This window comes from Stegastes partitus, unplaced genomic scaffold (assembly GCF_000690725.1).
Source record: "Stegastes partitus isolate 25-593 unplaced genomic scaffold, Stegastes_partitus-1.0.2 Scaffold530, whole genome shotgun sequence".
Taxonomy (NCBI): domain Eukaryota; kingdom Metazoa; phylum Chordata; class Actinopteri; family Pomacentridae; genus Stegastes; species Stegastes partitus.
In genome coordinates, this window is record NW_007578261.1 from 170,906 (window position 1) to 196,106 (window position 25,201).

General features: G+C 41.5%; 2 protein-coding genes across 3 annotated transcripts; one reads left to right on the plus strand and one right to left on the minus strand.

Moving 5' to 3' along the window:
* Positions 1-3,794: 3,794 nt before the first annotated feature.
* On the plus strand, positions 3,795-14,746 carry napbb (N-ethylmaleimide-sensitive factor attachment protein, beta b). 2 transcript variants are annotated; one of them, XM_008287959.1, is made up of 11 exons: positions 3,795-3,992; positions 6,328-6,407; positions 6,626-6,742; positions 8,982-9,028; positions 9,446-9,523; positions 9,644-9,699; positions 11,055-11,139; positions 11,217-11,321; positions 11,407-11,475; positions 11,579-11,629; positions 13,651-14,746. In XM_008287959.1, exons 1-11 carry the CDS (start codon positions 3,892-3,894, stop codon positions 13,750-13,752), a joined length of 891 nt encoding a protein of 296 aa, XP_008286181.1. In that variant the 5' UTR covers positions 3,795-3,891; the 3' UTR covers positions 13,753-14,746. The 2 variants fall into 2 exon arrangements, with proteins under 2 accessions (XP_008286181.1, XP_008286180.1); XM_008287958.1 differs by lacking the exons at positions 3,795-3,992; positions 6,328-6,407; positions 8,982-9,028 and having other exon boundaries at positions 6,427-6,742.
* Positions 14,747-15,559: 813 nt separating this feature from the next.
* Positions 15,560-25,099, minus strand: gzf1 (GDNF-inducible zinc finger protein 1). Its single transcript, XM_008287961.1, has 8 exons — positions 24,840-25,099; positions 21,320-22,356; positions 19,689-19,872; positions 19,362-19,528; positions 18,775-18,869; positions 18,510-18,677; positions 18,237-18,394; positions 15,560-16,755 (listed from the first exon to the last, which is right to left on the minus strand). Exons 2-8 carry the CDS (start codon positions 22,342-22,344, stop codon positions 16,012-16,014), a joined length of 2,541 nt encoding a protein of 846 aa, XP_008286183.1. The 5' UTR covers positions 22,345-22,356; positions 24,840-25,099; the 3' UTR covers positions 15,560-16,011.
* Between the last annotated feature and the right edge of the window lie 102 nt (positions 25,100-25,201).

The window sequence follows — 25,201 nt, forward strand, 5'->3', positions numbered from 1 at the left end:
TTTTGTGTTTGACTTTTTCTTGTTTTGCTGCAAGAAGAGTGGCTGTTTTAAATGACTGAAACGTTGCAGCTCGTCTGTTTACAGGAATGAATTTAGACTTTGCTATTTTACCTGCTGCTCAGCGATACTGTCGAGTCAATACAGAGATATTCTCGGCAGTTATAAATCGAAATGTCTGACTAGTTCTGACACTCATTTACAGAATATCTGAATTGTTAAAGCCTTTTGTTGAAAGTTCCTACTGCACAACACATTTTTATTAAAGTCTCCAGTTAGTGAGGGATTATTTGTTCAATTCTGCTAGACATCATCTAATAATTTATATCTGCAAGCTGATGACAGTTTTATTGCTTATGAGAGGCACATATATATTCAGTTAGCTATATTTTTAATTGAGAGAAGGCTGTAAATGTACCAATAAATGTAGCCATCCTGCATGCAAGGACACTTTGATTTAAACTTCCAGTGGGTAATAAGTACACTGGACTATCGAACACCTGACTCGTCATAGAAAAATGTCCTACTTTTTTTTGACATTTATAAGAGTTTATGAGCTGCATTAAAGGACTTTGTTAAGCATTAATTCTTAATCCTGTAAGAGTTTTTGGGTTGCCAGGTTGTAAAATATCCTCCTCCAGCGTGACACTTTGCTTGTCTTCTAACACAGCTCAGTAAATCATTTGAGACCGTTTAAGGAGAATATTAGATGCAAATCCCCCAGGTCAAAACCCTTTTTTTAAAACCACATATCAGCATTCACAGCTGCAACTGTATGGCCATTTATTGTTTTATACTTAGAGTTTAACTGGCTGTTAATGAATGAAGAACATAATACAGTGTGCCAAATGTGAACTGACGACGATAAGAGCTCGCTTATTACATTTTAAGAAGTCTAAACAGAAACTTTGACGTCAGTGTGTCCTGATTAGATTAGAAGTTCTGGTATCAACAATGCTGTGAGCTTTTGTTCAATTATAATGCTGTCTGCAGACAAGCAAAGTGTTGTGTTTGAGTGTTTTCCAAGAGCTTGCCACCTAAAATTGTTGCTCATAACTGATCAATAACGCATTAGTAGATAATATATTAACTTTTCTAATAATTACAGGTAATAAACCCCTTGTAAATAATATACATTTTAGTGTTTTGTGATTTTAGACTGCAGGCTATAAGCAGTTGACTGAGACATTAAAAAACAACAGTGCAAGTAAACTAACAACAACAGTGGTACATTACTGCAATGAAGGACAGGTTAAGCAGGTTAAGTATCTGATATCTTGTTCGTCAGTAGTTAGAAGTAATGAATTTATTCTCACATTGAGGTGGAACTGGGTTTCAGGCAGTGCTAAAAAGCACATTCACTCAAGTTTTTTACTTAAATGCAATTTTTGGGTACTTGAACATTTGAATATTTCCATTTTATGTATTTTATGCTACTTTATACTTTATCTCCAGTACATTTCAGAGGTATTTAATATGCTTTCTTCTCTGCTACATTTACCTGACAGATTTTTAAGATTAATATTTTACACAATAGATAATGTAAGAAGCGTTTAACATACAATACATGGTTACAAAATGAAACCACTGACTTTTAGCCTTTGTTTTTTTCTTACAAAAAGCAGTGTGTAGTCAGGCTCACATTTCATATGTCTGAGTTGTTAACAGCTCCACTCAATAGTGATTTTTCCCTCTAAACCTCATTTCAATGAATGTTCAAATGGTTTAATATCTCACCAAAAATCAAAGATTACAGACAAGGCCTCAGATTTATCTGTTGTCACTGCAAATCAATACAAAGTTGAATCTAAACTGGATATAAAGTCGTGCAAAGTCGCTCAAACTGCAGCAGCTAAAATAGTAACGTGCTGCAGAAACACTGATGCTTCACTTTTAATAATCTAATGATATATACACATATAATAATATATCAGTCAAAGGGACCAAACCAGGACTTGTAATTTAAAACCTCCACGTTTTGCTGTTGGGACTTATGTGCTTTAACTTAAGATGTTCCATGTAAGACTTTAACTTGTAAAGGATCTGAATATTTCTTACATCAACGCTGATTGTACCGATATCAGCTTTGTCTGCATGCATGTAACACTGCTAGTGCTGCAGTTTAACCGGTAGTTAATAATTAGTGAAAGCATGCTCAATAGTAGTAGAGACAACTGGTAATATCAGGTGTGTTATCTCATGGCGACTGTCTGGGAGAGCATCAACATAACCTTGAAAGTGATGTATCACTGATAAATTTCATTTGCAGCAGCCCCAGCTGTTGTGTGCCTAATCTTAATTCAAGAACATATTGCTGATAGGATCCTCATTACGTAAGTGTTACACACTAACCTGGATGGAAAGAATTTTCAGTCACTAGGAGACTTTGCTTGAGAGACCTGTTGTGCTCTTTTGTTTTAATCATTTGGGGGAAAATTCTGCAAAATTTCAATTCTCAAATAACAAGTGTCCATCATAGCTATTTACTGCAATATGCATACATGCAGGATAAGGTGTACAGTCACACTCGTATCAGATTTGTCTCTCATACCCCTACCAGCAGGAGAAAAAGACCAGGGGATAGTCTTTCTGGGTTAACAGACCTTTACTTAGTACTGAGGCAAAGTGTCACTACACAGAATTATTTGTGTGAACTTACCATAATTTCTTTGTCCCTGAAACTGGGCTTCTCTGATTTTATCTCTGCAAAAGATGATGTAAGGCCTCCTCTGTACAGTGAGGTCAAGCTGGCCTCCTTCACAGCACAAACCAAGAGCGGCGGACAGAAAACCTTCATGCAAAACAACACAGAGTTACAGGTGTACTCGACTTTGAGTGTTGTTTGAAAGAAAAGTACTCTACTGTTCAACTAAGAAATAATGCAATTATTGAGAGGCATTTAGGGGATATGCACATATTGTATTCTGTTGTATACTGTAAAAGTAGCAAATATGAGTGGTAAAATGTGGAATTTCTCATCATTTCACATCATTAAACTGCATTTAAAAACACTGAACATACTTTTTATTTTCCAAAATGGCCTCCTTTAAACTGCTACATTACTGGATTAGAAATGAGGCAGCTTATTTTACCCCTCAATTGGCATAATATTTTACACATAAATTAGCAATACGAAAGTGGCCTATAACTATAAAATGACTGAGAATATTTGAAAAGGCACAACAATTCCCTGTAAAATGTGGTAAATCGAAACACTCAAGTACAAGCACTTGAAAATTGTACTTCCAACCGCTAGCCCTCAGTAATTTTATTAGCAACATCTAGCTTTTTGCTGCTAAGGCGTGTTTACAGTGAGAAACATTGTTAAAACGGTATATTAATAGTCGTAGGAATAAAAAACAAAATTACAGAACCGTTAAATAATGTGAAAAGTACTCAAAAGTGGGATAAAACAAAGAAAACTTACGAAAGTGAAGCCTGGTTTCAGGTGTAATGTTTTCGCGCCCCCTGCTGTACGGACAAGCAACGTACACCGACTGCGTTGCGTCTAAATTATTCCGAAAATATTTGTTTCGTAATTTATTTTACGGAGAAGTTAAAATAAAATTTAATGGCTCATTATCATGTAAAAATAATCAAAAACAAACGAAATTTTAAATATAGTTCTGCCAACTGCTATTATGTAATGAGCAGTAAAAATAGCATGGCGTTTCATTGGTAGTTGTAGTTTTTTATTGGTGTGCTTTCAACAGCGTTTACGGCGTACGGCACTCAAACTCCCATGATGCCGCGCTGCTCGCCTAAGCCACTTGCTAGTGCACGCCTACGCTAAGTAAACCCGTCGACTGTAATCCTCACTGTACACAGCTGAATCCTCTGCGGGTATTTTCCGCCTCACTTTTAAGTTTGTTCCAGATACAAGAATAAAAAGAAATGGACAACTCCGGGAAAGAGAAGGAGGCGATTCAGCTCATGGCCGACGCCGACAAAAAAGTCAAGTCCTCCGGCTCTTTCTTGGGAGGGATGTTCGGAGGGTAAGACAGCACTGCACCAAAGAACAACAGCTAGCAGCCGTTAAGTGTCCGCAGCAAAGTTGGCACGCAGCCTGTTTCCACACAGACTTACACTCAGGTAGCTAGGTTAGTTTTCGACATGTTAAAATGTTGGAGAAGTTCAGTTAAATAAGAAACCGGTGGGATGTGACACGTGACACACCGTGCTATAATTCCCGCAAGTCAGTTAGCCAAGTTAGCTGTTACCCTGATTGTAAACAAGCCAGCAGATCACGACTCTCTCCAGGACCTGGCTATGGCCTGGAAGCTACGCAGCAGGGAACTTTGAAGATTAAAATACCTACTTTCTTGAAACATTTTTTTTATTATTGTTTCACCCACATAAGGTTTACAGTATAAATCAATACACTGTGTGCTGCTCTGCTGTCTGAACACTTCTTTCCTTTGTGGTTAATGTCAACTCAAGGATATTTGAGCATTCAACACACCGGTTTTTTGTAGTTAACACCTTCATCAGTGAAAACCCAAACACCTGATCTAATCCTGTCATAGTCCCCCAAGCAGTAACTGTTAATGAAACGCAGGTGAACATTAGCAGGTGTTAACACCTTCCTTAGTCCCCCAAATATTAACAGGAGAGGATAAGCTGAACCTGCACGATGGCATAAGATTCATGGTTTGGAGTGTAAACAACACATACATTAGATTGATGACTGTGGCAATAAAATGACTTAAAGTGAGACAGAACATTCTTCTGGGAGGCACATAATTTACAAGCTTTGATTTATCTGACTGGCATCAACAAAATGAACACAAATTAGCTGATGACTTTTCTCTATTATTTATTACGCCTGCATTCATTTATTCCAGAAATTTAGTTCTTGTTTCCCACATGTTTGTCGTTGCAGAGATTTCAGACAATGGGAATCGGTTAATACCTTCACTGGATATGTATTGCAGACATAATTAATTTCTCCCAAGTCAAAAAGAACATTTCAGCTATCCACAATGTCATTCTTTGTGGGACAAAGGATATCACCTTTACCTTTTGTGTATATGTGCTTTCTCTTTACAGATATGTGCAATTCAGGTGCAGATCACAATTTAAGTTGCGAATACCTGCATCTGAATTGTGATTTCCTCTCAATTCAAGAAGTCTCCATTGTCTTTTTAAAACATCTGTAATTGAGTTGGAACTAGTCAGAATGACGTAGATATCTCAAACTGGAGTTCTGCCTAGACAAAATGTAATTACAGATGTCTTGATTTAGGGGTTATACGAGGTTAAATGAAACTGCAGATAACTGTAGTTACGCCAGAAGCAAGCCAAAAGATATCGTGACACTGCCATGCTGACCACATGTGACCAGTTGTTTTACTGCCATGTCAGAGGAGCATGAAGCTCAAATTTTAGCCAATTTCGAGTCATTAATTGACAAAGCTCTTGTTCTCCACAAGTACATTGCTGATAGCTTCCTCTGTTTCACAGCATTTAAAAAAGAAATACTTACTACCACAGCAGCCATCATTACTCCTGCTAGCACTGTTTAAATGCTTCACAGGACCAATATCCACTGGGAAGCCGTGCACAAGCAGTGTCATGCACAACAATTGAGACTGGTCGTAACAATGCAATAATATCATTATCATATCTGAATAATAATTCTGAGTAGTCACAGTGTAAAAATTACGTTGTTGATATCTGTAATTCTGGATAGTTAAACTCAGCTATTAAATGTTAAACAGTTTGCCATAGTAGACACTGTTTCCAACCTTTACAAGTGTGAATAACCCCAAGGGAAGCCATAAATATGCCATTTATTTAACAGCCATCTTATTTTTGTATCTTGACATTGCCTTAGCATATAAATCATATTAATGATAACGATAAAAAGAAGAACTTGTATAGGTGCAAAATACAATCAGACAGCAGTTATTGTTGTGTGTGACTCAGGGTTTTTTTCGAAAGCTGTGCCCGATATGACCCCCAGATGTTACTACGCTGCAGTTCTCATCTGCTGGAAGGGTTTATTCTGGTAATTCTGTGGCTGGCCATGCAGTGATGTAATCCTCTGCCATGACTGAATAGCCACAGTGTTATTACGACTAAAGGGAGCTCTCAGGGGTCCACTTCTGGTCATGGTGGGATGGAGATCTATCGTGCCTTTGTCGAGGGATTTAGATAAACCAATCGACCTATTCGAGCATCTCGTTGACAAATGCAACAGCTTGGTACGCTGCACAGTTTATTAGATGTAACTTTAACTTATAGGACTGACTGATTATCTAATATGTCATGAAAATTGGTACTTTATTCAAGCCTGTTTCTTTTTTTTTTCCTCCTGTGTTTTTCTAGCGGACATCACAAAGTAGAGGAGGCATGTGAGATGTACTGCAGAGCGGCCAACATGTTCAAGATGGCCAAGAACTGGAGCGGTGCGATGGGCTTTTTATTACCTCAGATATCCAGCATAACAATTTGAACACACTTGAGAGGCTGTAAGATTATGTGCTGTGTTTTTTCTTTCTTGGCTCTATAACTGCAAAGCACAGCACTTGTGAAGGTGCCACAAGTGAAAAAAAATGTTGTAATTATGTGCATAAATTTGAGTATAGACTTCTTTCTGCCCTTTTCACCTTCCCCTTGTCTTCAGCTGCTGGAAGTGCATTCTGCAAGGCTGCACGTCTACACATGCAGCTGCAGAACAAACACGACTGCGCCACCAGTTTTATCGATGCGGGAAATGCTTACAAGAAGTCCGACCCCAACGGTAAGACCTCGTGGCTGCTAATTAAGTTCAAACTTGACCTCACATCACCTTAATGACTGAATTTGTTGGGCGGCTAGACGAATCTTACATTCAGCAGTGTGGAAATGAGGATTATATAAAAGTCTCCACTATCAACAAATGAGTCCAGTCTTCAGAGATGATTTATCACAGATTTTCATGGAAAACTTCAACACATTTTATCCCCATCTCACCCCGTTCACATCAAACCAAGCCGGCCAAAGCCTGCAATGAGGGAGAATGCACTTTTTAACATTCTTCTGTTGCTTTAATGCTGATATTGCAACAGCTGATCCACTATGTTGTGTAAAATCTGTCCTTGAACTGCATGGTATTTACTGGTGGTTGATTTATAGGTCTCTTTGTACTCACTGTGGCCCCGTTTAATGTCTCCTAAGCATACATGTGGCTTTTGGTCTGGGGGAGGGTAGCTGGCTGGCTGAGGTATTCACAAAGCAGGATTTCACCATTTGTATGCAACGTTTGACAGGATGTAACTTATAAGAACTTGTCATTTATAAGAAACTAAAGCTGGGGTAGGCAGAAATCTAGAAAAAGCTAGCAGAATCTAAATATTTAGCCTTCCTCCTGCATCTGTCTCCTTTCTGTCCTATCAGATGAAACCGGCAACACAAGCTCGATCGCAAACATAAACATGAAATTGAATTAGCTGCAGCCGTTAGCCTTTGGCTACAGTTAGCAAGAGGCTCAGTGATTAGCAACATTCAATAAAGCTGCTCTTTGCCAACAGCAAATGTCCCTGTACAACCTAATCAGCCCCTGTTTTATTTTTCTGTTTTATTCTTTTTAATAATCTTTTAATGGTTTATTCATTTACTCATCTATTATTACTTGTTTACTATTAGAATTATTCATTTTGCCATTGTTGTTATGGTTTTACCTTCCATTTTCTCTTATTCTGCGCATATTTCAGTTTGGCATTTTTGGTGCTTTTCTTATCTTATATGTATCCACTGGGTTTGCTGTATTGATTTTTTTATTTTTTATTTTTTGCTAAATCTTTTACCATGTTTACCTTTTGCCTTTCGGATCTTTTTCTTTCTGTCTGGCCTTCTGTTGTCCAATGGTCTTCCTGAGTATATCCTCCTTTTTTGGTTCTGTCTGTAAAGCACTTTGTAAACTCTTTTTTAAAAGGTGCTTTATAAATACAGTAAATATTATGAGGCAGTTTCCACTGCAGGGCCGTTTGAGAGTAGGTTGAACCTTTGTGCGTGTTCCAGCCACAGAAATCGTCCCTATTAAACCTCTTTTGTGGCTGTTTTCAGGGGAGAAAATAGTGCTTTTTGTAAGGTAGGTACTTCTGAGCAGCTGTGAAAAACTGCTGGACATGGCAACAAGCTCAATCCACCATGTAGGCTAATGTAACAAACCTCGGTTGTTTATTTCCTAGATGCTCATAGAACTGGAGTTACATTCAGCAGCTACTATTTGTGGTTGTTTTGATGCAGTCTGAGTTGGGGTCGTAGTCACATCTGATGGATTCTACACTGCATTGAAATGGACGATTAGAGATCTGTTTGTGCAACATTGCGCCTGCCTCGAGCTCCTGCAGTGGAAAGCGGCCTTTTACCATATTGATATATTATTAGAAAATGAAGTTAGCATCTTATCTGTCCAGGAGAAAAACGACCGTAGCAACTATAGCAGTGACTATACTGCAGTTCCTTGAGTGCACTTCGCCGACATTGACGTGTTTTATTGCATTTATTGTCAGACTCTCTTTGTGACGAGTCTGTGTTCATTGTTTTGGATTGCTTTGCAGTGCAGGTAGTTCTTGCCAGTGCTGAAGCAGCAACTTTGAATCTGTTTTTTTCCACTATCTCAAGAGATGTACACGTGCATCTGAATTTGTGGAGCCTCCAGAGTCAGAATAGACCTACAACTGGCCAGAGTCTCACGTCACAAGCTACATTTTATAAAGCTTTAAAACAGAACCAACAGAAGGCGCAGAAGCCTACTTTCCTCTCAGACCCCTTGAATTACGATACCGAACGCGAATTGTGGATTTTTTTTTCTCAACGATGCCAGAAATTCTGCCTACCTCAGCTTTAATTGCATCATTCACCTCATTTCACCCTGCTGAAATAGCTTCCTGTGGAGGATGATGCAGGACAAGGTGCTGTGCAAGAGTCTGTTAGATTTCAACACAGCTAACATGATGTCTAACTGTTCCCTCCTCTTCTCTTAATGCTGCCAAAAGAGGCAATCAAGTGTTTAAATGCTGCCATCGATATATACACAGACATGGTAAGATGCACATAGCGAGTGTTCATCCGTGTTCTGATCCACTACAGTAAATCTGGACATGTCATTTTTATTTTTGCCCTTTCTGATTGTTTAGGACTGAATGTCACGTCATGTGTGTTGCTAGAAGTCATCTCCATACATATTGACGCACTGTAGCAGACTGTCTCTGGGCTCACATCAACATATTCACAGTTTTGTTTATTCACTGCCGATACTTTGATCAAATTATCTGCTTGTTGTTGCCTTGAGAGCGGATTCATTTTAAATGCTAAAACCTTGTAGACGTGAAGCCACAGGCTACTGTCTGACCTCGCCTCTCTGCACCGAGACTGGAACACAACACTTCCATTGACTCGAGAGGCGTCTGTGCATAGATCCACTTAGTAATGATTTCTCCTCTCTTCCCCCATCCTCCAGGGAAGATTCACCATCGCAGCCAAGCACCACATCAGTATCGCAGAGATCTACGAGTCTGATCTGGTGGATATCGAAAAGGTAAAAGTACCAGAGGTCACGCAGTCAGACAATACCGCCGACCGTTATCAGTGCTGCAGCTATGGGGCATATTTGTTTCAGGGAGCACTCACTGTACGTGTTGTTTTGTCTCTTGTGAAGGCGATTGCACATTATGAACAAGCAGCAGACTACTACAAAGGAGAAGAGTCAAACAGGTACAGTTTCTCACTTCACTGTTCCTCTGAAATCAGAAAAAGTCCTGATTACATGTTAGAAATCAAAGAACAAAGTAATGACAGTAGTAATTTACAATAGTATTTATAACCGTAAATAATTCAGTAGTCGTAGGAGGAAAGCTTATGCAGTGTGTTACATTTTTTAGATGCAATACACTGATTTTTATTTTTATAAACTTGAGGGTGAATCGGTTCAATTTTGCATCATTTATTATTCGCTATTATTATAATTATTACTGTTTTGTACCGCCATGAAACCTCTCCAGTTAATTACCCAAAACAAGACAATTATTTTTTGTATCACAACTTTCCTGAAATGTTGTGTTTAAATATGCAAACGAGGCATCATCTATCAAATAAGTGCTAATCTGCATTCATTTTCATAACAGAAATCTGAACTTCAGATAAAGCCAACTTCAAAATTCTTGTTTTGTTTTGTTTGCACGTTAGGGTCAAAGGTTTTTACAAAGGAAGAATCTGGAAATCTCTTTTTAATCACTCCATAAATCAGAAAATAATGTCAACACACATACAAACATGAATTATTTTGGTATTTTTTAAGGAATAAAATGTTGCTGGCTCAAAAACAGAAAAAACAGCCTGTGAAAAGATGTAAACTTCCAATTTATGTGGGTTGCTTATGAACCAGAGTAAAATGCGTTGGTTAGGACTGTTGATATGATATATAGATATATGGTATATTGCACATTAGCGTTAAAGAGCGGTGCTGCGTGAGGGATGTTGAACTGCTGGCGGTTGGTTTGCGGCCGTTTTACCTGCCAACGGAGTTTTTCGAACGTCCTGGTGATTACAGTTTACATCCCTCCTCCTCGGCTGATGCTGCTGCAGCCTGTGAACTCATCATAGTTCAATGTCCCAGCTGCAAACATCACACCCTCAGTCTCTGATCGTGATCTCAGGAGACTTTAATCATACATTGCTCTCTGCCAATCTCCCCACATTCAGCCAGTATGTGGACTGGCCAACCGGAGACGGTGGGGCCTTGGACCTGCTGTGTACAGACACCAGGATGCATATTACTTAATTATTGTTGTTTTCTTGTACTTTCTATATGTTTGGATGCTGCTGTGGCATGTAAATTTCACCCAGTGGGGGATCAATAAAGTATTATTCTATTCTGTTCCAAAAAAAGGGAAATGTTTGTGATCTAAACATATTTTCTGTATTTTCCAGTGACTTCTGTTTTACAACACATCTCTGCTCTCAAGCCTGCTCCAGCTAAGCAGCTAATGAACATGTTGCTGCACTGGTTTCACAGTTTCCTTACACATATGTAGGTTTTATAGTTTGTTTTATATGTACTTCTTCCTTAGTTCTGCCAACAAGTGTTTGCTGAAGGTGGGAGCTTACTGCGCTCAGTTGGAGCAGTACCAGAAGGCTATTGAGATCTACGAGCAGGTGAGTGTTTCTGCCTTATGCCTGCACTTCCTCCGTCTTCTCCTCTGATGCATTTTGCATGATTTTAACGCATCTAGGTCGGAGCCAACACGATGGACAACCCGCTGCTGAAGTACAGCGCCAAAGAGTATTTCTTCAAAGCCGCCCTCTGTCATTTCATCGTTGACGAGCTCAACGCCAAGGCGAGTTTTTTACCTTCTTGGATTTGCTCTCAGGATTTGGGATGCGGAGTTGTGGTGGAATTTCTAACGCGCCGTGTCTCCACAGATCGCCGTTGAAAAATACGAGGAGATGTTCCCGGCGTTTTCCGACTCCAGAGAATGCAAGTTGTTGAAGGTAGAACGGAGGGGTTTGATGACTTACTTTTTTCGCTCCTTAATCTATCAAGTTTCTGTGAGTAACTTTCAGATTTTCTTTTTTTTCTCCATTGTTTTAACAGAAACTTCTCGAGGCTCATGAGGAACAGAACAGCGAGGCTTTCACAGAAGCGGTAAGTCTTGTAAAAGTTCTCAAGTTTTAAGATAAGGCTTTTGGTGAGGAGTCGGCTCAGCTTGTAGTTTTGTTGGATCCCTCGTGTGTTAAAAAAAAAGTTGAAGGCTGGATCTCAGGTAACCGTTGAGTCTCCCAGGACTGTGTGTTTGTGTGAATCCAGTACAGACTCATGTAGTAACCGCACAGCACAGCTCCTTGAAGCTTTTTCAAAGTTAACTCAAAGTCAGAGAGGGACATCGTCTTTGTTACATACAATACGATTCTCTTGCCAGGAGTTTTTTTTATAATCCCATATTTTGCTTTTCGGGTTTTTCCTCTTGCGTGTTATAGGTTTTGTGTAAAAGTTCACGCCAAGGGGAGTTATCATCTCACACTGGAAACGTGGCTCCCAGATACCTCGATTGAAGTTCAGGCCTTTCTTCCGTTACCTTTCGGCGTCACCATGGAGCATATTTGCCAGCCTGGTGGCCAGTTTGTCACGCCCTCTAACAAAGCATGAGCAGCTTCCTTGAAGTACAGAAATGTTTTCTCATGCTTCTGACAGGGCTACATCTCTGCCAGATCTGAGGTTATGATGCATAAACCAAAGCCCCGAATGCTAGCTGTCTTTGCAACGTCTGCGGGCTGTTGTTTCAGGCTAGCAAGACCAGACCCCTGCCTAACTGAATGGGGAGTGAGCCTTAACTGCAGTTTCCAGGATGCAACCGGCTCCAGAGTTCAAATTCTGAAGGAATCGTGAAGGAAGTTTAACCTTGATCCCTCTTATCCTCTCAGAGACACATTTTACTCCTGCTACTTTATAAACAGCGCACCACCAACACCTCGCGTGTATCAGCCGTCTGCACCGTTAGTCATGTGAAGTCAAGTGGCAGGCCTGGCATTTTCCTCACTTAACGTGTTCAGCTGTTGCTAAGTTGCTGCGTTAGCACTAACAGCACAAGTCGAGCAACTGTCTCGTAATGATCACTTTAGTTTAGCACAAAATGCCTTACAGCGGTGTGATGAGCAATTCTGCCACTAACATTTATAGAACTGAATAGATCTTTATTGTCATTGTTAAACAACCACAAAAGGCATTTTAGCACCTCTGTGGATCAAGCAGCGCTTCACACATTGAGGCATCAGGAAGACGGCGAAGTCACAACACCACGGACTCTTCACTGACTTTAATGCTCCTCGATGCAACACTTTACTGCAGCAACATGTCGGTACTTCTGTCACACACCAGGAGAGACTCACTTCACACAACAAACCCACTAATCTGCGTCATCGCCTTCATTAGAAGAGAGCGTGTGTGTAATTTATATAACTATTGTTACTTTAATAGACAGAGCGTCGGCACTACATGAAGTACTCAGATCGTTTGCTTCAGGAAAAAGCACGAATACCACAAGTACAAATGCGCACGTGTGATCAGAAAAAAGGTACTATGAAGTAAAAAGTAAACATTACTCCCAGAAAAAATGTCTCCGGTGACTGTCAGAATATCTGAAAATATTGGAATTGAGAAAAAACAGAATTAAGAATAAGAATTGTTAAGAAGGTGCAGCAGCAGTGTACAGTGTAAGAAAATATTATTTAAGCATCTGAGAATGTGTTCTAGTGGAACCCAACCTGTAAATGTGCATCGTGAATACTGCATGTATTTTATCTCTACTATTCAGACTGTGTAGATACTGCATAGATCTCATACTGTTCATACTGCATGTGTACATTTATCTTTATTTTGTTATCTACAGCTATGTTTATTCTGTTTATACTGTGAATGCAATACACTGCATTTAATACACTCCACTTCTTCTTTTGCACCTCTGCTCAGATGCCAAACTGCATTTTGTTTTCGTAGCACTCAGGCAAAAATGTTGAATCTAATAACACGAGCTCTTTGTAAATACATCATCCAAATGCAGCGCTGGTACACAGTTGAACTTCATCTTTTTCTATTTTATCTGAACATGAATCCAAGCAGAGCAGAGCTTTCTAATCCTCCTACTGTCCCTCGTCGCGTTTCTGCTGCAGGTGAAGGAGTTCGACTCGATCTCCCGTCTGGACCAGTGGCACACGACCCTCCTGCTGCGCATTAAAAAGACCATCCAGGGCGACGAAGGCGACCTGAAATGAAAGCGACGCCGGCGCCGCGGAGCCGCAGCACGGAGGGACAAATCCATCACGCATGCTTTTCACACACACACAGACACACAGAGCGGCGCACACCTTCACACCCGCCTCGCCGAGCGCAGCGTCGGCAGAGGAGTGACGATTCTGCATATCCCACCGCTATACCGTCAGATCTTCGCTTTCCTTACTGAATCTAGTCAGAATGTAAATCCTCTCGCCCTCACCTCTGTCTAGAGGATTGCTGCATACCTTCTTCTGCTGAGATCCGTCCTGGGGGGGATTTCACAGCGGTATTTTTGGTTTTGATGTTAGTATTGACAAAGAGACACTGCATGTTTTGTACAATTATTGTTTCTTAGTCAGATGCAGCTTGTTTTTTTTGTTTTTGTTTTTTTAAAAATCTATTAGATATTTAAACGGATTATTTAAACGATCAGTTTTACGGTATGTGTGGATTTCAAGAATTATTTGTATTTGTTGGGATAGAAGTTGTTATTTATCCATTTTATCACCACAGGAGGTGACTCTTCTCGAAAAAGGGCAATGATATGCACTAAGTGTAGACTGTTAAACATTTGTAACTAAGCCACTTCATGATTTTATTAATTTACAACTCCTTTAGGATTCGTTGATGTTTTGAATGTTTGAAGCTACGATTTATCGTTTGCCTGTAAAGACTGTACTTTTTGAACGAAGAGCACCGACTCCTTATTCCCAGGGCAGTAATCTTGGGGTCATCACTCATCTCGTGTCGTGTCGTGAATTTCTCCTCGAAGGTTCGGCGGACCTTCCTGACGGCCAGTCGCTACGCATGTCATTGTGTATAGTTCAGTGTTGTGTACATTCACTAGTGTTAGCCAGACCAAAGTTTTTACGGGAGGGTCGGTGGCCCCGTGTAACCCAGCTTCTTCCAGGTGGAACAACAACAACAACGGGCTGTGGATATGATCTGTATGCTTGTGCAAATTGACATTAATAAAGGTATTATATCCCATAATGCAGTGCCTTTGACCTTAACTGTCAAACAGCAGTGTTGTATTAAGCTCGTGTCTGATCGATGACAGGGGCGGCTGCACTCTTGTATGAGTTTATTACTTTGAGGTTTTTCCTCCCAGCGGGGCTCCAAACAGTTTCAAAGGAGGTTCAGGTGATTTTTTTTTTTAACTTTAGTTACCTGAAGGAGACCGTATAGAACAGCTTAACTACTGTATGCCTGAAAGACATGTAGTGTCAGAAACTAATTAATGCCTGAGAAGGTGTTTGTATGGTCTGAACCTATATCAAACAGCAATATTTGGCCGTCTTGGCTCAGTTGTTGAGCGTCTACAAGATTTAATAACTTAATCGTGATTCCATGTTTCTAGGAGTTGTACAGGATTACATCATTTTTAACTGTCACACATTACAAACAGCTCAACTGTTGACCCGGCCCAGTATTTTAAAATGTGGCCTTTTCTGAAGCCATTTAATTATTTGGATCTTTGTCTGCATCCTCACAGGATTTCATGGCTGAGGGAGTTAGATTTCTGGAGATTTGGAATCCTTAAAATGCTTTTTTTCCCAGGGGGAAACAGTTGAAAATACAAAACTTAGCAGGTCTGAAAATGTAAGAAATTCTCAAAATTCAGCCAAAGTATTCAAAATAACTTAGTTTTGGGTACCAAATAATAAATAAATAAACTCTAAAGGAAGGGATACAAGTTCCACACTGCAGGTTTAAGGGTTTTATGTGGTGTTTTCTGAACTTAAATTACTTATAACCAATGGTGTACATGAGAAACTGGTTACCAAAAGAGAAGAGTGCCAGGACTGTGAAGGATTTAAACAACTCCATTTTATATTTACAACAAAATAAATTATCAACAAAACACTCTGCTGCCATTCCAAAGGTGTATAAAAAGCTACCGGAGCTGCTGTTTCCGGTCCGTCCCACGGAAAAGGAGTCGGACCGCATGGCATTATACATCAGGAATTAACAGTTTGCTCCATTTCATTTATGTTCCACGTGACCTGTGCCAGATCTTTCACTGTACATGATCAGATATGTACAATAATACTATACCTAATATGTTATTACACCTTAGATTTTTAATGAATACTAAAACATTCCAAAAGACTGAAACACCACACCCAGCTCTGATCGCCAACGATAAAAACACAGGACTTCAGATCACTACGAAACACACTGCTTAACCCAAAGAGGAGGGATAAATAAAATGAACGGGTTTCAATTCTTTACAATCAGACAAAAAAACAAAGACTCTACACAGCATCTTGATCTGAGGCAGTTTTATGTTCAGCTAGGGGGTCGTCTGCTGTCCTGTGCTGCCCGTCGCTTTGGTCAGCAGCTGTTTGCTCTTCCACGCAAATGTTGTCGCCGACGATCACAGTGTGAACGTTGGGCGGCAAAGTGTCCATCTCAGAAATGACTTTAGTGTCTGAAACCGGAGCCAAAATAGTCTGTGAGGCGGCAGCTTCCAGCACGGACGACGTAGAAACGGTGGGGATCTCCGACACTGACGCTAACAGGCTTTCAGAAACTGGAACCGACAGAGTGGATACGGACAAAGAGGTGGAGGCGGCGTCAGACAGGGGCACGCCGTGAGCCATGGACACCGGTAGCGTGAAGGGGATGGCAGAGCCGTCCAGGGAGATGACGCTGGCCCCGGTGCCGTCGGTGGTGACGATGGGCTGGATCTGCGTCCCCGGCGGGACCTCGGTGTGGATGACGGTGATGCCGCCCAGAGCGCCGTGGCTCACCAGGGCGATGGCCCCGTGGCTGGTCCAGTCAGAAGGCAGAGTGACGGGCTCGGCCGGAACCACGATGGAGTCGGTGTGGGTTTTACCAGCAGCGCCGGAAACGGAGCTTTTTCTGGCAGTGCTCTGTTTCTCCCCTGCTCCGGCTTTTTCTGTCTTTCCCTTAGTGGGAGATTTGGGTTTCTTCTCCTCCACGTTCCCCTCCAGAACCACCAGGTAGGTCTTCCAGGGAGCATCGGAGTCGTGGATCTGAAGGGTAAACAAGCGGATGTTAGTTTCACAGCAGCTAAATGTACCGTTAATGGAGGATTTCCCAGTAGAGTAGACAACACTAGCTGCACTCTGTACCTCTGTTGAAGACATTTAGGGAAACAGCATTAGTTCTGGTAATTACTGTGCTAACACGTGTTTGAGATGATTCACGTAAAAATCATGTTTTTGTTTCTTTGGAGCGTCTCACTTCCCTGAATCTCTGCAACCAGGGGTTAAATTATGATTCATGAGGTGGAGGAGGAGTCTTTATTTAGTGAGGTTGGCGTTCACAAATCAGAAATAAAGACAAAAAAATCAAATGAAAAAACTTAATTCCATTCATCTCTATTGTATTAATGAAGACTTTTGCATCAGACAAGAAATTAGGCTCATTCAAATACCCATATACTCCTAGCTATTTGAATGAAGCAACAATTTAAATTGATTTTAGGGGGGAAAAGTCCCAAAAGACAGTAATACAACATCATATACACCCACATATACGGCAGTGGCAGACAACTATTTTAATTCATATTGTTTTTAATAGATATTGTTTATTATTTGCACATAATTGAAAGTAGACAGGCTTTTCTTTGAATTGATCCAACCAAAGTATCAGCTGTAACCTTCCAGGCTCAGTATAAGAAGCATCTTTTTAAAATTATTTGGCTGACTGCCTGTTGCCATATTCTTGATTAACTTTGGGGATTCAATCAGTTTATGCTTGCTGTAATGCCAATACTGCAAATATTATTGCATTTAAGCAGCAAAACTGAAAAATCTCTGCAATAATCTACTCGATACACACTGAAAAAAAACAAGTGATTCTCTGAAGGAAGCAATATTTGGACCTTTGCTTCGTTCCCAGTTATTTCACTGCAGAAACTGTGAATGTGTCCACAGCAGCTCAGCTGTTTGCTTGCAGAAAAAAGCATTTAGGTGTACGTATGATCACAGCGACATGTCAGAGGCTGTGAATAATTAATGAAGTTACTGCTGCTGTGTGTACAGACCAGCTTCCAGTTTGGAAATAGTTTGGATCCTGCGGCTGTGTGATGCTGACAACAAAGAAAAGGAGGCAGCATTCTACATTCGGCACAAGACAGAGCTTGAAAGTAGATTTCCAGGTTTGTATGTGAGCTGGTGATGCTGGAATACTGAAGGAAACAGAGCTGCGTTCCAGCTGGACACAGTTTGGATATCAGAAGGTGGAACTCAGCTCCAGTTAAATTTAACTCTGGATTACAAGAGCCACAGTAGATATATTCATGGGAAATACAGCAGGTTAAAACGAACTGGAATTCTTTTTAAAGCCCAACTTATCAGATGCTTTGTGTGTATTTGTGTGCAAAAGTCCTGATGTCATCAACTATGCTCCTCGTTTAATCTTCGGTGTCTGCCAGGTTTCACCAACATCTTGCCCACACTGTTAAAAAGACCTTTTCTGATAAATTCTGTGAGCAAGAGACTGTTCTCACCATGGTGTGCCTGCGGAGGGTGGACTTGTCGGTGAAGGTGCGTTTGCAGAGGCCACACATGTAGGGCTTCTCTCCGGTGTGAATACGCTGATGCCTCTGGAGCGCGTTGAGCTGAGTGAACTGCTTGTCGCAGTCTTTACAGCTGTACGGACGCTCTCCTGACACACAGCATCACAATTAGAAAGTCAAACCAATGCCAGAGTGCAAAAAAGGAAAGGACAGTAAGGAAGACGCCATCAGAAATGAACAAAAACATCCCGACATAAGGATTACCTGTGTGGATTTTTAAATGCTGGTTGAGGGAGTTCCTCTGAGCGAAGCCTCTTCCACACTGATCACACTTGTACGGCTTAGACCCGGTGTGGATGTTCGAGTGGTGTCTCAGGTATTCTTTAGATGCAAAGCTTTTCCCGCAGGCCTCGCACATGAAGGGCTTCTCTCCTAGCGTGAGAACAAAATGCAGCAACAAGAACAATCTTTACAAAACAGAGACAAATCTCCTGTCAAAATGCTCGAATCTAAACAGCTGTTACATTACCTGTGTGTGATCTCTTGTGATAGGCCAACATGTGCTTCTGAGTGAACCGGGCATCGCACTCATCACACGCGAACGGCTTCTCTCCTGTGTGAGTCCTGCACATGTGTGAACACAGATTTAGTCGTCATTCATTCACACACAACATTAAAACCGCTACAGATGAGGAGGCAAGGGCCAAACTGTGATGGCTAGACATGCAGGTCAAAGCAGCCGTTGCTGTTATTATTAAAAACGGTCCACTACTCTGTTATAGAATAGCTCTGCTGAAAAGATATTTAATGTTATACAAGCAAAAAAAAACCCCACGTGTATTTCTAAAATGACAAAAACAAAACAAAAAAATAGTTTAAGTCCACATGGGAGACTCAAATTAACACCTCTTGCTGTCTTCTCTTCTATTTTTAATTGTTAACAGCAGCAGCACTGATCAATAAACTGCTCATGTTCTGTATTATTGACCCGACAGGTATTATTTACGACCTCTTTACATTTTTGCATACAGCTCTCTGTCACAGTCTTGCCTTGTTGTGTACACAACGCCAACACAAACTACAGTTTCAGTTGGACAGCAGTTCCGAGTTCTTTACCTGCGATGCATCTTGAGTGCAGAGTTTTGAGTAAATCTGGCCCCACAGTCGGTGCACTCGAAGGGTTTCGTGCCCGTGTGCGTCCTCTCGTGCAGCAACAGGGCCGTTTTGGAGCTGAGGGCCTTTCCGCACTCAGAACAGACGTGTCGCAGATTTCGCTCGTGTACCTGAGAAGCAGCGAGAGGAAATGATCAAATCAGGAAGAAAAAACAACAGAAATATGCCTGATTATTAGAACATATTTGGGCGTTATACTGCATATATTGTAACGTGGAAACAACCCCCCACATGACTTTTAGAAACAGTGGGAGTGTCATTAATCGTCACCTGTCTCTGGTGGCGGACGACATCCTTCTTCCGTTTAAAGGTCTTTGTGCAGGAGTCGCAGGAAAACAGCCTCTCATTACTGTGGACGTGCTTCTCGTGGATCTTCAGGTTGCTGCGGTTAGCGAAGGTCTGCTGGCAGGTCTCACAGCGGAAGACGACGTCTGCCTTCACGCCATGATACGTGCTGACAGAGAGAGCGAGAGCAGCGATGTCAGAGGACGAATGTTGTGTGGAAGGTAGCTTGATAATCTCACATAACTCCAACTTGTCGAAACAGATTCACTGCAGTTACTAGCTGACCTGCTGCAGATAAGACTGTTGGGTTTCGTAATTATAGTTACAAAACTTGCATCCTTTCCTGTGTGTGGACACGTTTAAGTAATCAATGTTTAGAAACCATTAAACTGTTAAACCCATTTTGAAAACAGTTATGACAAATAAATTAAGTGCCTGGGCGCATTTAAGCTGTCAAGAGTTTTTCCTGCTTAGAGGAACACAAGAATGAAAAGAACTGAGAATAAAAACAGCAACTTATCAGTCAGGTTTGTTAGTTGGGGTTTCATATACTCGTCATTCTTGGTTATCAAACAGTCAAAAATAACAGAAAATGTACAGATTTCTGTCAAATAAGGTACAGGACAGGACTCACTGCCTTTTAAGTACGATAAGTGTTTTATACACAACCGATACTGACTGATTTGTTGAACCAAATTTTTACATTTGCAGTTAAAATAAAAATGTCAAAGCTTAGAACAGGGGTGTCCAATCCTGGTCCTCGAGGGCCACAATCCTGCATGTTTTAGATGTTTCCCTCTTCCAGCACACCTGATTCAAATGATCAGCTCATCATCAAGCTCCTCAAAAGCCTGATAACGATCCTGATCATTTGAATCAGGTGTGTTGGAAGAGGGAAACATCTAAAACATGCAGGACTGTGGCCCTCGAGGACCAGGATCGGACATCCCTGGCTTAGAACAACATAAACTCCATCACAAAACCTGTTGACGTAAGCTTTACATCTATTTAATTAACACAACAATCACAACAGATTGGGCTGAACAACTTAGGGAAAATATATAACTCAATTTTTCTGACAGATATTGTGATTTGTACTGTAAAGTTTTATAAAGTTTCAGTTCAATATTCACTGTGTAATAAATGCATAGCATGTGATGGTGAGACAACATCAAAAGCACAAAGAGATTTGCACAAAAAATGTGTTAAACTACTGACACAGCAGTTAAAACGTTGCGTTAGACACGCTGCATTATAAATATCCTAAATAGCAGCTTTTGCAAATTGCATTACTTCGAATCACAATTTAAAAACCGCTGCCCTACCAACACATGCACAGACACAGCTACAAAGAATTTCCCCTCTCTGGCATCTATTAAAGCCACTAGATGTGTGACTAGAACTCTTGGAGCAACCGGATGACTCACATTTCCCACCAAACTATAATTACTGGTGTCAAGCTGGAACACATCTACATGCAATAAGACCAACAAAGAGAACACGAGGAATGCTGCTCGCCTGCAAACAGTTAGGTGCTGAACTCGAGTACAAAACACAGAACTTTAATGGAACAATGGTGTTAATCAGTAAAAAAAACTGGAGCGTCATTATGTTACCTGATGTGCTTCAAGTAGCTCCTCTCATAGTGGAAAGTCCGTTGGCACTTGTTACACTGGAACTGGGCCTTGGATGTTCTTTTTACCGTATCGCTGGACTGTCCTTCCTCTTCCTCGTCCTCCTCCTCGTCCTCCTCTTCTTCCTCTTCTTCCTCCTCCTCCTCCTCTCCCTCTGGTAGGTGTTCTTCAGCATCCTTCTGCTGCTCATCATCATCACATTCCCAATCATCTGTATCTAAAGCAGGCTTCTCCGCTGAAGACTCTTCCCCTTTGTCTTGCTTATTCTCCGGCTGAGCCTCGGCCTCAGTCTTGTCCTCGTCCTCCTCTGCGTCTTCGTTGGTAACTTCACTGCCGGAAGCCTCTTTTTTCTGATACCAACGCCTCTGAAGCACTTTGTGACCAGCCAGCCTCATTTTCAGCTGTCGCCCGGGTCTTTTTTCCTCCGTCGCCGTGTTCTTTGCCTTTATTCTTTTTGAAGCCACTTCTTTCTCGGAGCTCTGCGGCGAGAGCTGCCGCTTAAGAGGCAAGCTTTTAGGCTGCTTCTTCCCTTTGGTCTTTTTCTCTGTTTTGGCACCATGCAAGTCGTCTGTAGCTACGACTTTTGACACAGATGTTCTCTTTCTAGGCTGCTGCAGAATTCCAGCACTCATGGCCTCCACGCAGACCTCTGACAGATCCTCACAGTCCAGAAACTGCGCCACGGCTTGCACGTCGCCGATCTTGTCTCTGGCCACTTCAACTTTACCCGTGTACACGAATTCCAGAAACTTTGAGAAATCCCTGGAGCGCATGTTGGAGAGTGATAGCTTATCTCGGGCCACATCTTGAGACAGAAGAAGCTTCTTGAAGTAGCCGCTGGACGCAGCGAGCATCACCTGGTGGGCCTGAAACTCCTGCACGTCTCCCTGGTAGTCGACCTGCACTGTGACGTCGCTCAGCTGTCCTTGGAGCCTCAGCTGATGCAGGGAGGCCAGAATGTTTTCATGATGTGAAGCTGAGGTGAGCTGGACCACCTTGACCCCCATAGTTCATCAGTGCTGCAGAAAAACACATGAAGGGGTCACGGTGACTTGTAATGCTTAAACTAGCTGTGAATGTTCATCCTCAAAGAGACGGCAGATTGCAGACAATGACCTTCTCGGCTGAGCGGATGCAGCGTATCATCCGCTCGACCCGAGGAGGTCACTGGCTGCAATCTGCCTTCTCTCCAGGACCTGCACGCCTCCAGGACTCTGAGGCCTGCAGGTAAGATTGTGGTCGACCCCTCCCACCCTCGACACAAGCTCTTTCAAACACTCCCTCTGGCGGGAGGCTTCGATCCATCAGGACCAGAACCTCACGCCACAAGAACAAATTTTTTTCCCCATCTGCCACTGGCCTCATGAACGAGGCACAGGACCCCCACTGACCCCCCCTGCCCCCTCTCTTAAGCATAATGCACTAGCAGCAGCAGCTCTTTCCTATTTCCTCAGTAGAAATGAGGCTGTACATAGGTGACACAGCAGTGAAACCCTCATTAACGATTTACATCCTCTGTGATCTTAATAGCTTTTTTAACTGACGGCTGAACTGTTGCACACAGATCATAAAATCATGGAGGACAAAGCAGTTGTGTTCCAGGATGGATCCAGCATCCAAATCCAGCCAAAATAGTTTTTACTGGTGTAACGAGTGCATTGCTACAGGAAAAGAGTGTTTTCAGTTTTGCTGCTTAGATGCAATAATATTTGCAATAGTGACATAATTGCAAGCATTAACTGATCTCATCACTTAAGTAAGATAATAATAATAGTTTGGCAACAGATGGTCAATCTAATAATGCAAAAACAGTCATGCTTATCCTATAATTCAGAGCAGATATTACAGTAACCCAGTTGAATATTTTATTTCTGGCAGAAATGTCAGTGTTTCATATATTAAAGACAATAGAAATCCAAAAATATTGGTCTGCTACTGTATCCTATTGGAGTATAGGTCTATATAGTTTGCCAAAAATAATCATATTGTGAATATTTTGACAGACATTTCTAGATGACTCATGATTTTAGTGGAAATTGTATTTTTGCATTTCTTTCCCACTGAAAAAAGAAAGTCTGAACATTTTTGCTGCAGTCTGCAATAAATAAGCAAGTTTCCTTGTGTCTGGAAAACATGATTTATCGGCAGGACTATCTCTGTTGCACCACAATGCCTCACTCACAATGGGAGACGTTTCACCTTTATCCAAGAACTGCAGTTCGTGCAATCTGGATATTGCACTTGTCCATAAGATGAATCAAAATTGTAGCTTGACGCAATGCAATCAGCAAATTGCAAAAGCTGCAATTTAGGATATACATTATGCAGCGCGTCTGATCCAGGATTTAAGCTGCTCTGTCAATGGTTTTAGAAATTCATGTGGGACAGTCACACTTTTGATGGCGTCTCATGTGGCACGTTTTAAAAACCATCACACAGGAAATACAGAACTCAGGTTTGACTCCATAAAATTACATAGTAGTTGCAACACCTGCTTTAAAAATCCCAATAATGATCAGGCCTTGTATGCCGTGATATATTTCACCTTTATCCAAAAAATAATAATAAATGCAGCTTCCACTATTGGATATTGCTCATGTGGACATGGCAATTTTGGCAATATTTAAAATAATCATCCCACTTTCTACTAATAGTTTCTATTTCTGCTGTTTACAGTCTGATCTGTGACTCACTGTGCAATGATTTATTATTTTACTAACTTTGCCTGTTAATATTTTTTATTATTATACAAGTTTCTTATCTGTCTGCCTACATCTTTTATTGTCTTACAAAGGTCCACTGAAAATGAGGCCTCCATGCCTCGATGTAGTTTAAATGCAGGCTGAATGAATAAAAAGGATGGATTTAATATTTCAGACATCAGACTCTGAAATTCCAGCAATACCGTGGAGGTGAATTAGTTCTTAGTTTAGCGAAAAGACAATTCAGCTGCAGCATCTCTGTGCAGAAACACAGCTGCACAATCCAGATTCACACCACACAATGTGCACAGTTCAGTTTTCCTGTAATTAGTTTGTACTGGAAGAATAATCTGGATTTCTTCAGTGCACAGTTTGGTCTGTGACCACAAAGCTCAGTCAACAAGATCTCCACCTCCTCATATATCCTAATTTAACCTCTGATTACAGAGAAAGGACGGCTGATGTTTACCTAAAAGCTTGGCGAGTTGGTTAAAATAACTTAAATTAATCTCTCTACAGAAGGTGTGTCTTTAAGAGAACTCACCTGAAGTGTTAACAGAGCCAGGACAAAAAGCTAAACATGATATTTTTGTGGTTTCGTCCTGATATCATTCACTGCTACAGTCACTAAATGCTAACAGTAGCATCACGGTGCTACACAAGCTAGCTTAGCTAAAGTTAACCGGCTAACGCGAAATAACAAGCGGCGGCACAAGTTCAACCTCCGGCTGCTCACACCGACCGAGACGCCGTCTGTCAGGCGGCACAACCGCACGACAACACGGAGCAAGTTTTCTTACCGTAAGCTCGGTAAAATGGCAGCCCCGCACAAATGTTCCGCACGGAGGAAGGTGCGTCCCGCAGCAACGGCTCCACCAGCATCCGGGGCCGAGGTGGCTGATCCGGGATCGGTCCTCCGTTTACCGCCGCGTTTGAAATGTGGACAGCCGACGACAGCAGCTGTTTCTGGGTCATTTTAACTGACTGTTGCCCGAATTGGTGCCTGAAAAACGGTGCTGTTGAAGCGGTGCATGTCGGACTTCTCAGGCAGCCCGAAGCTCACAGCTGAACCCCCGAGGAGGCTTCAGGGAACCTCCAGGTTAGTTCGGTGGAGTTTTACTAGATAGTCAGAGTTTAATGTAAACACAGCCCGGCTCACAGG

Bases quoted from the DNA above. Each gene is read 5' to 3' on its own strand.
- napbb (XM_008287959.1), top strand. From the start codon at position 3,892: ATGGACAACTCCGGGAAAGAGAAGGAGGCGATTCAGCTCATGGCCGAC. The intron at 6,408-6,625 runs GTGCGATGGGCT...CCTTGTCTTCAG, and splicing joins GATGGCCAAGAACTGGAGCG to CTGCTGGAAGTGCATTCTGC. The intron at 6,743-8,981 runs GTAAGACCTCGT...TGCTGCCAAAAG, and splicing joins CAAGAAGTCCGACCCCAACG to AGGCAATCAAGTGTTTAAAT.
- gzf1 (XM_008287961.1), bottom strand. From the start codon at position 22,344: ATGGGGGTCAAGGTGGTCCAGCTCACCTCAGCTTCACATCATGAAAAC. The intron at 19,873-21,319 runs GTAACATAATGA...TCTCTCTGTCAG, and splicing joins AGCTACTTGAAGCACATCAG to CACGTATCATGGCGTGAAGG. The intron at 18,870-19,361 runs GTAAAGAACTCG...ACACATGTGCAG, and splicing joins GCACTCAAGATGCATCGCAG to GACTCACACAGGAGAGAAGC.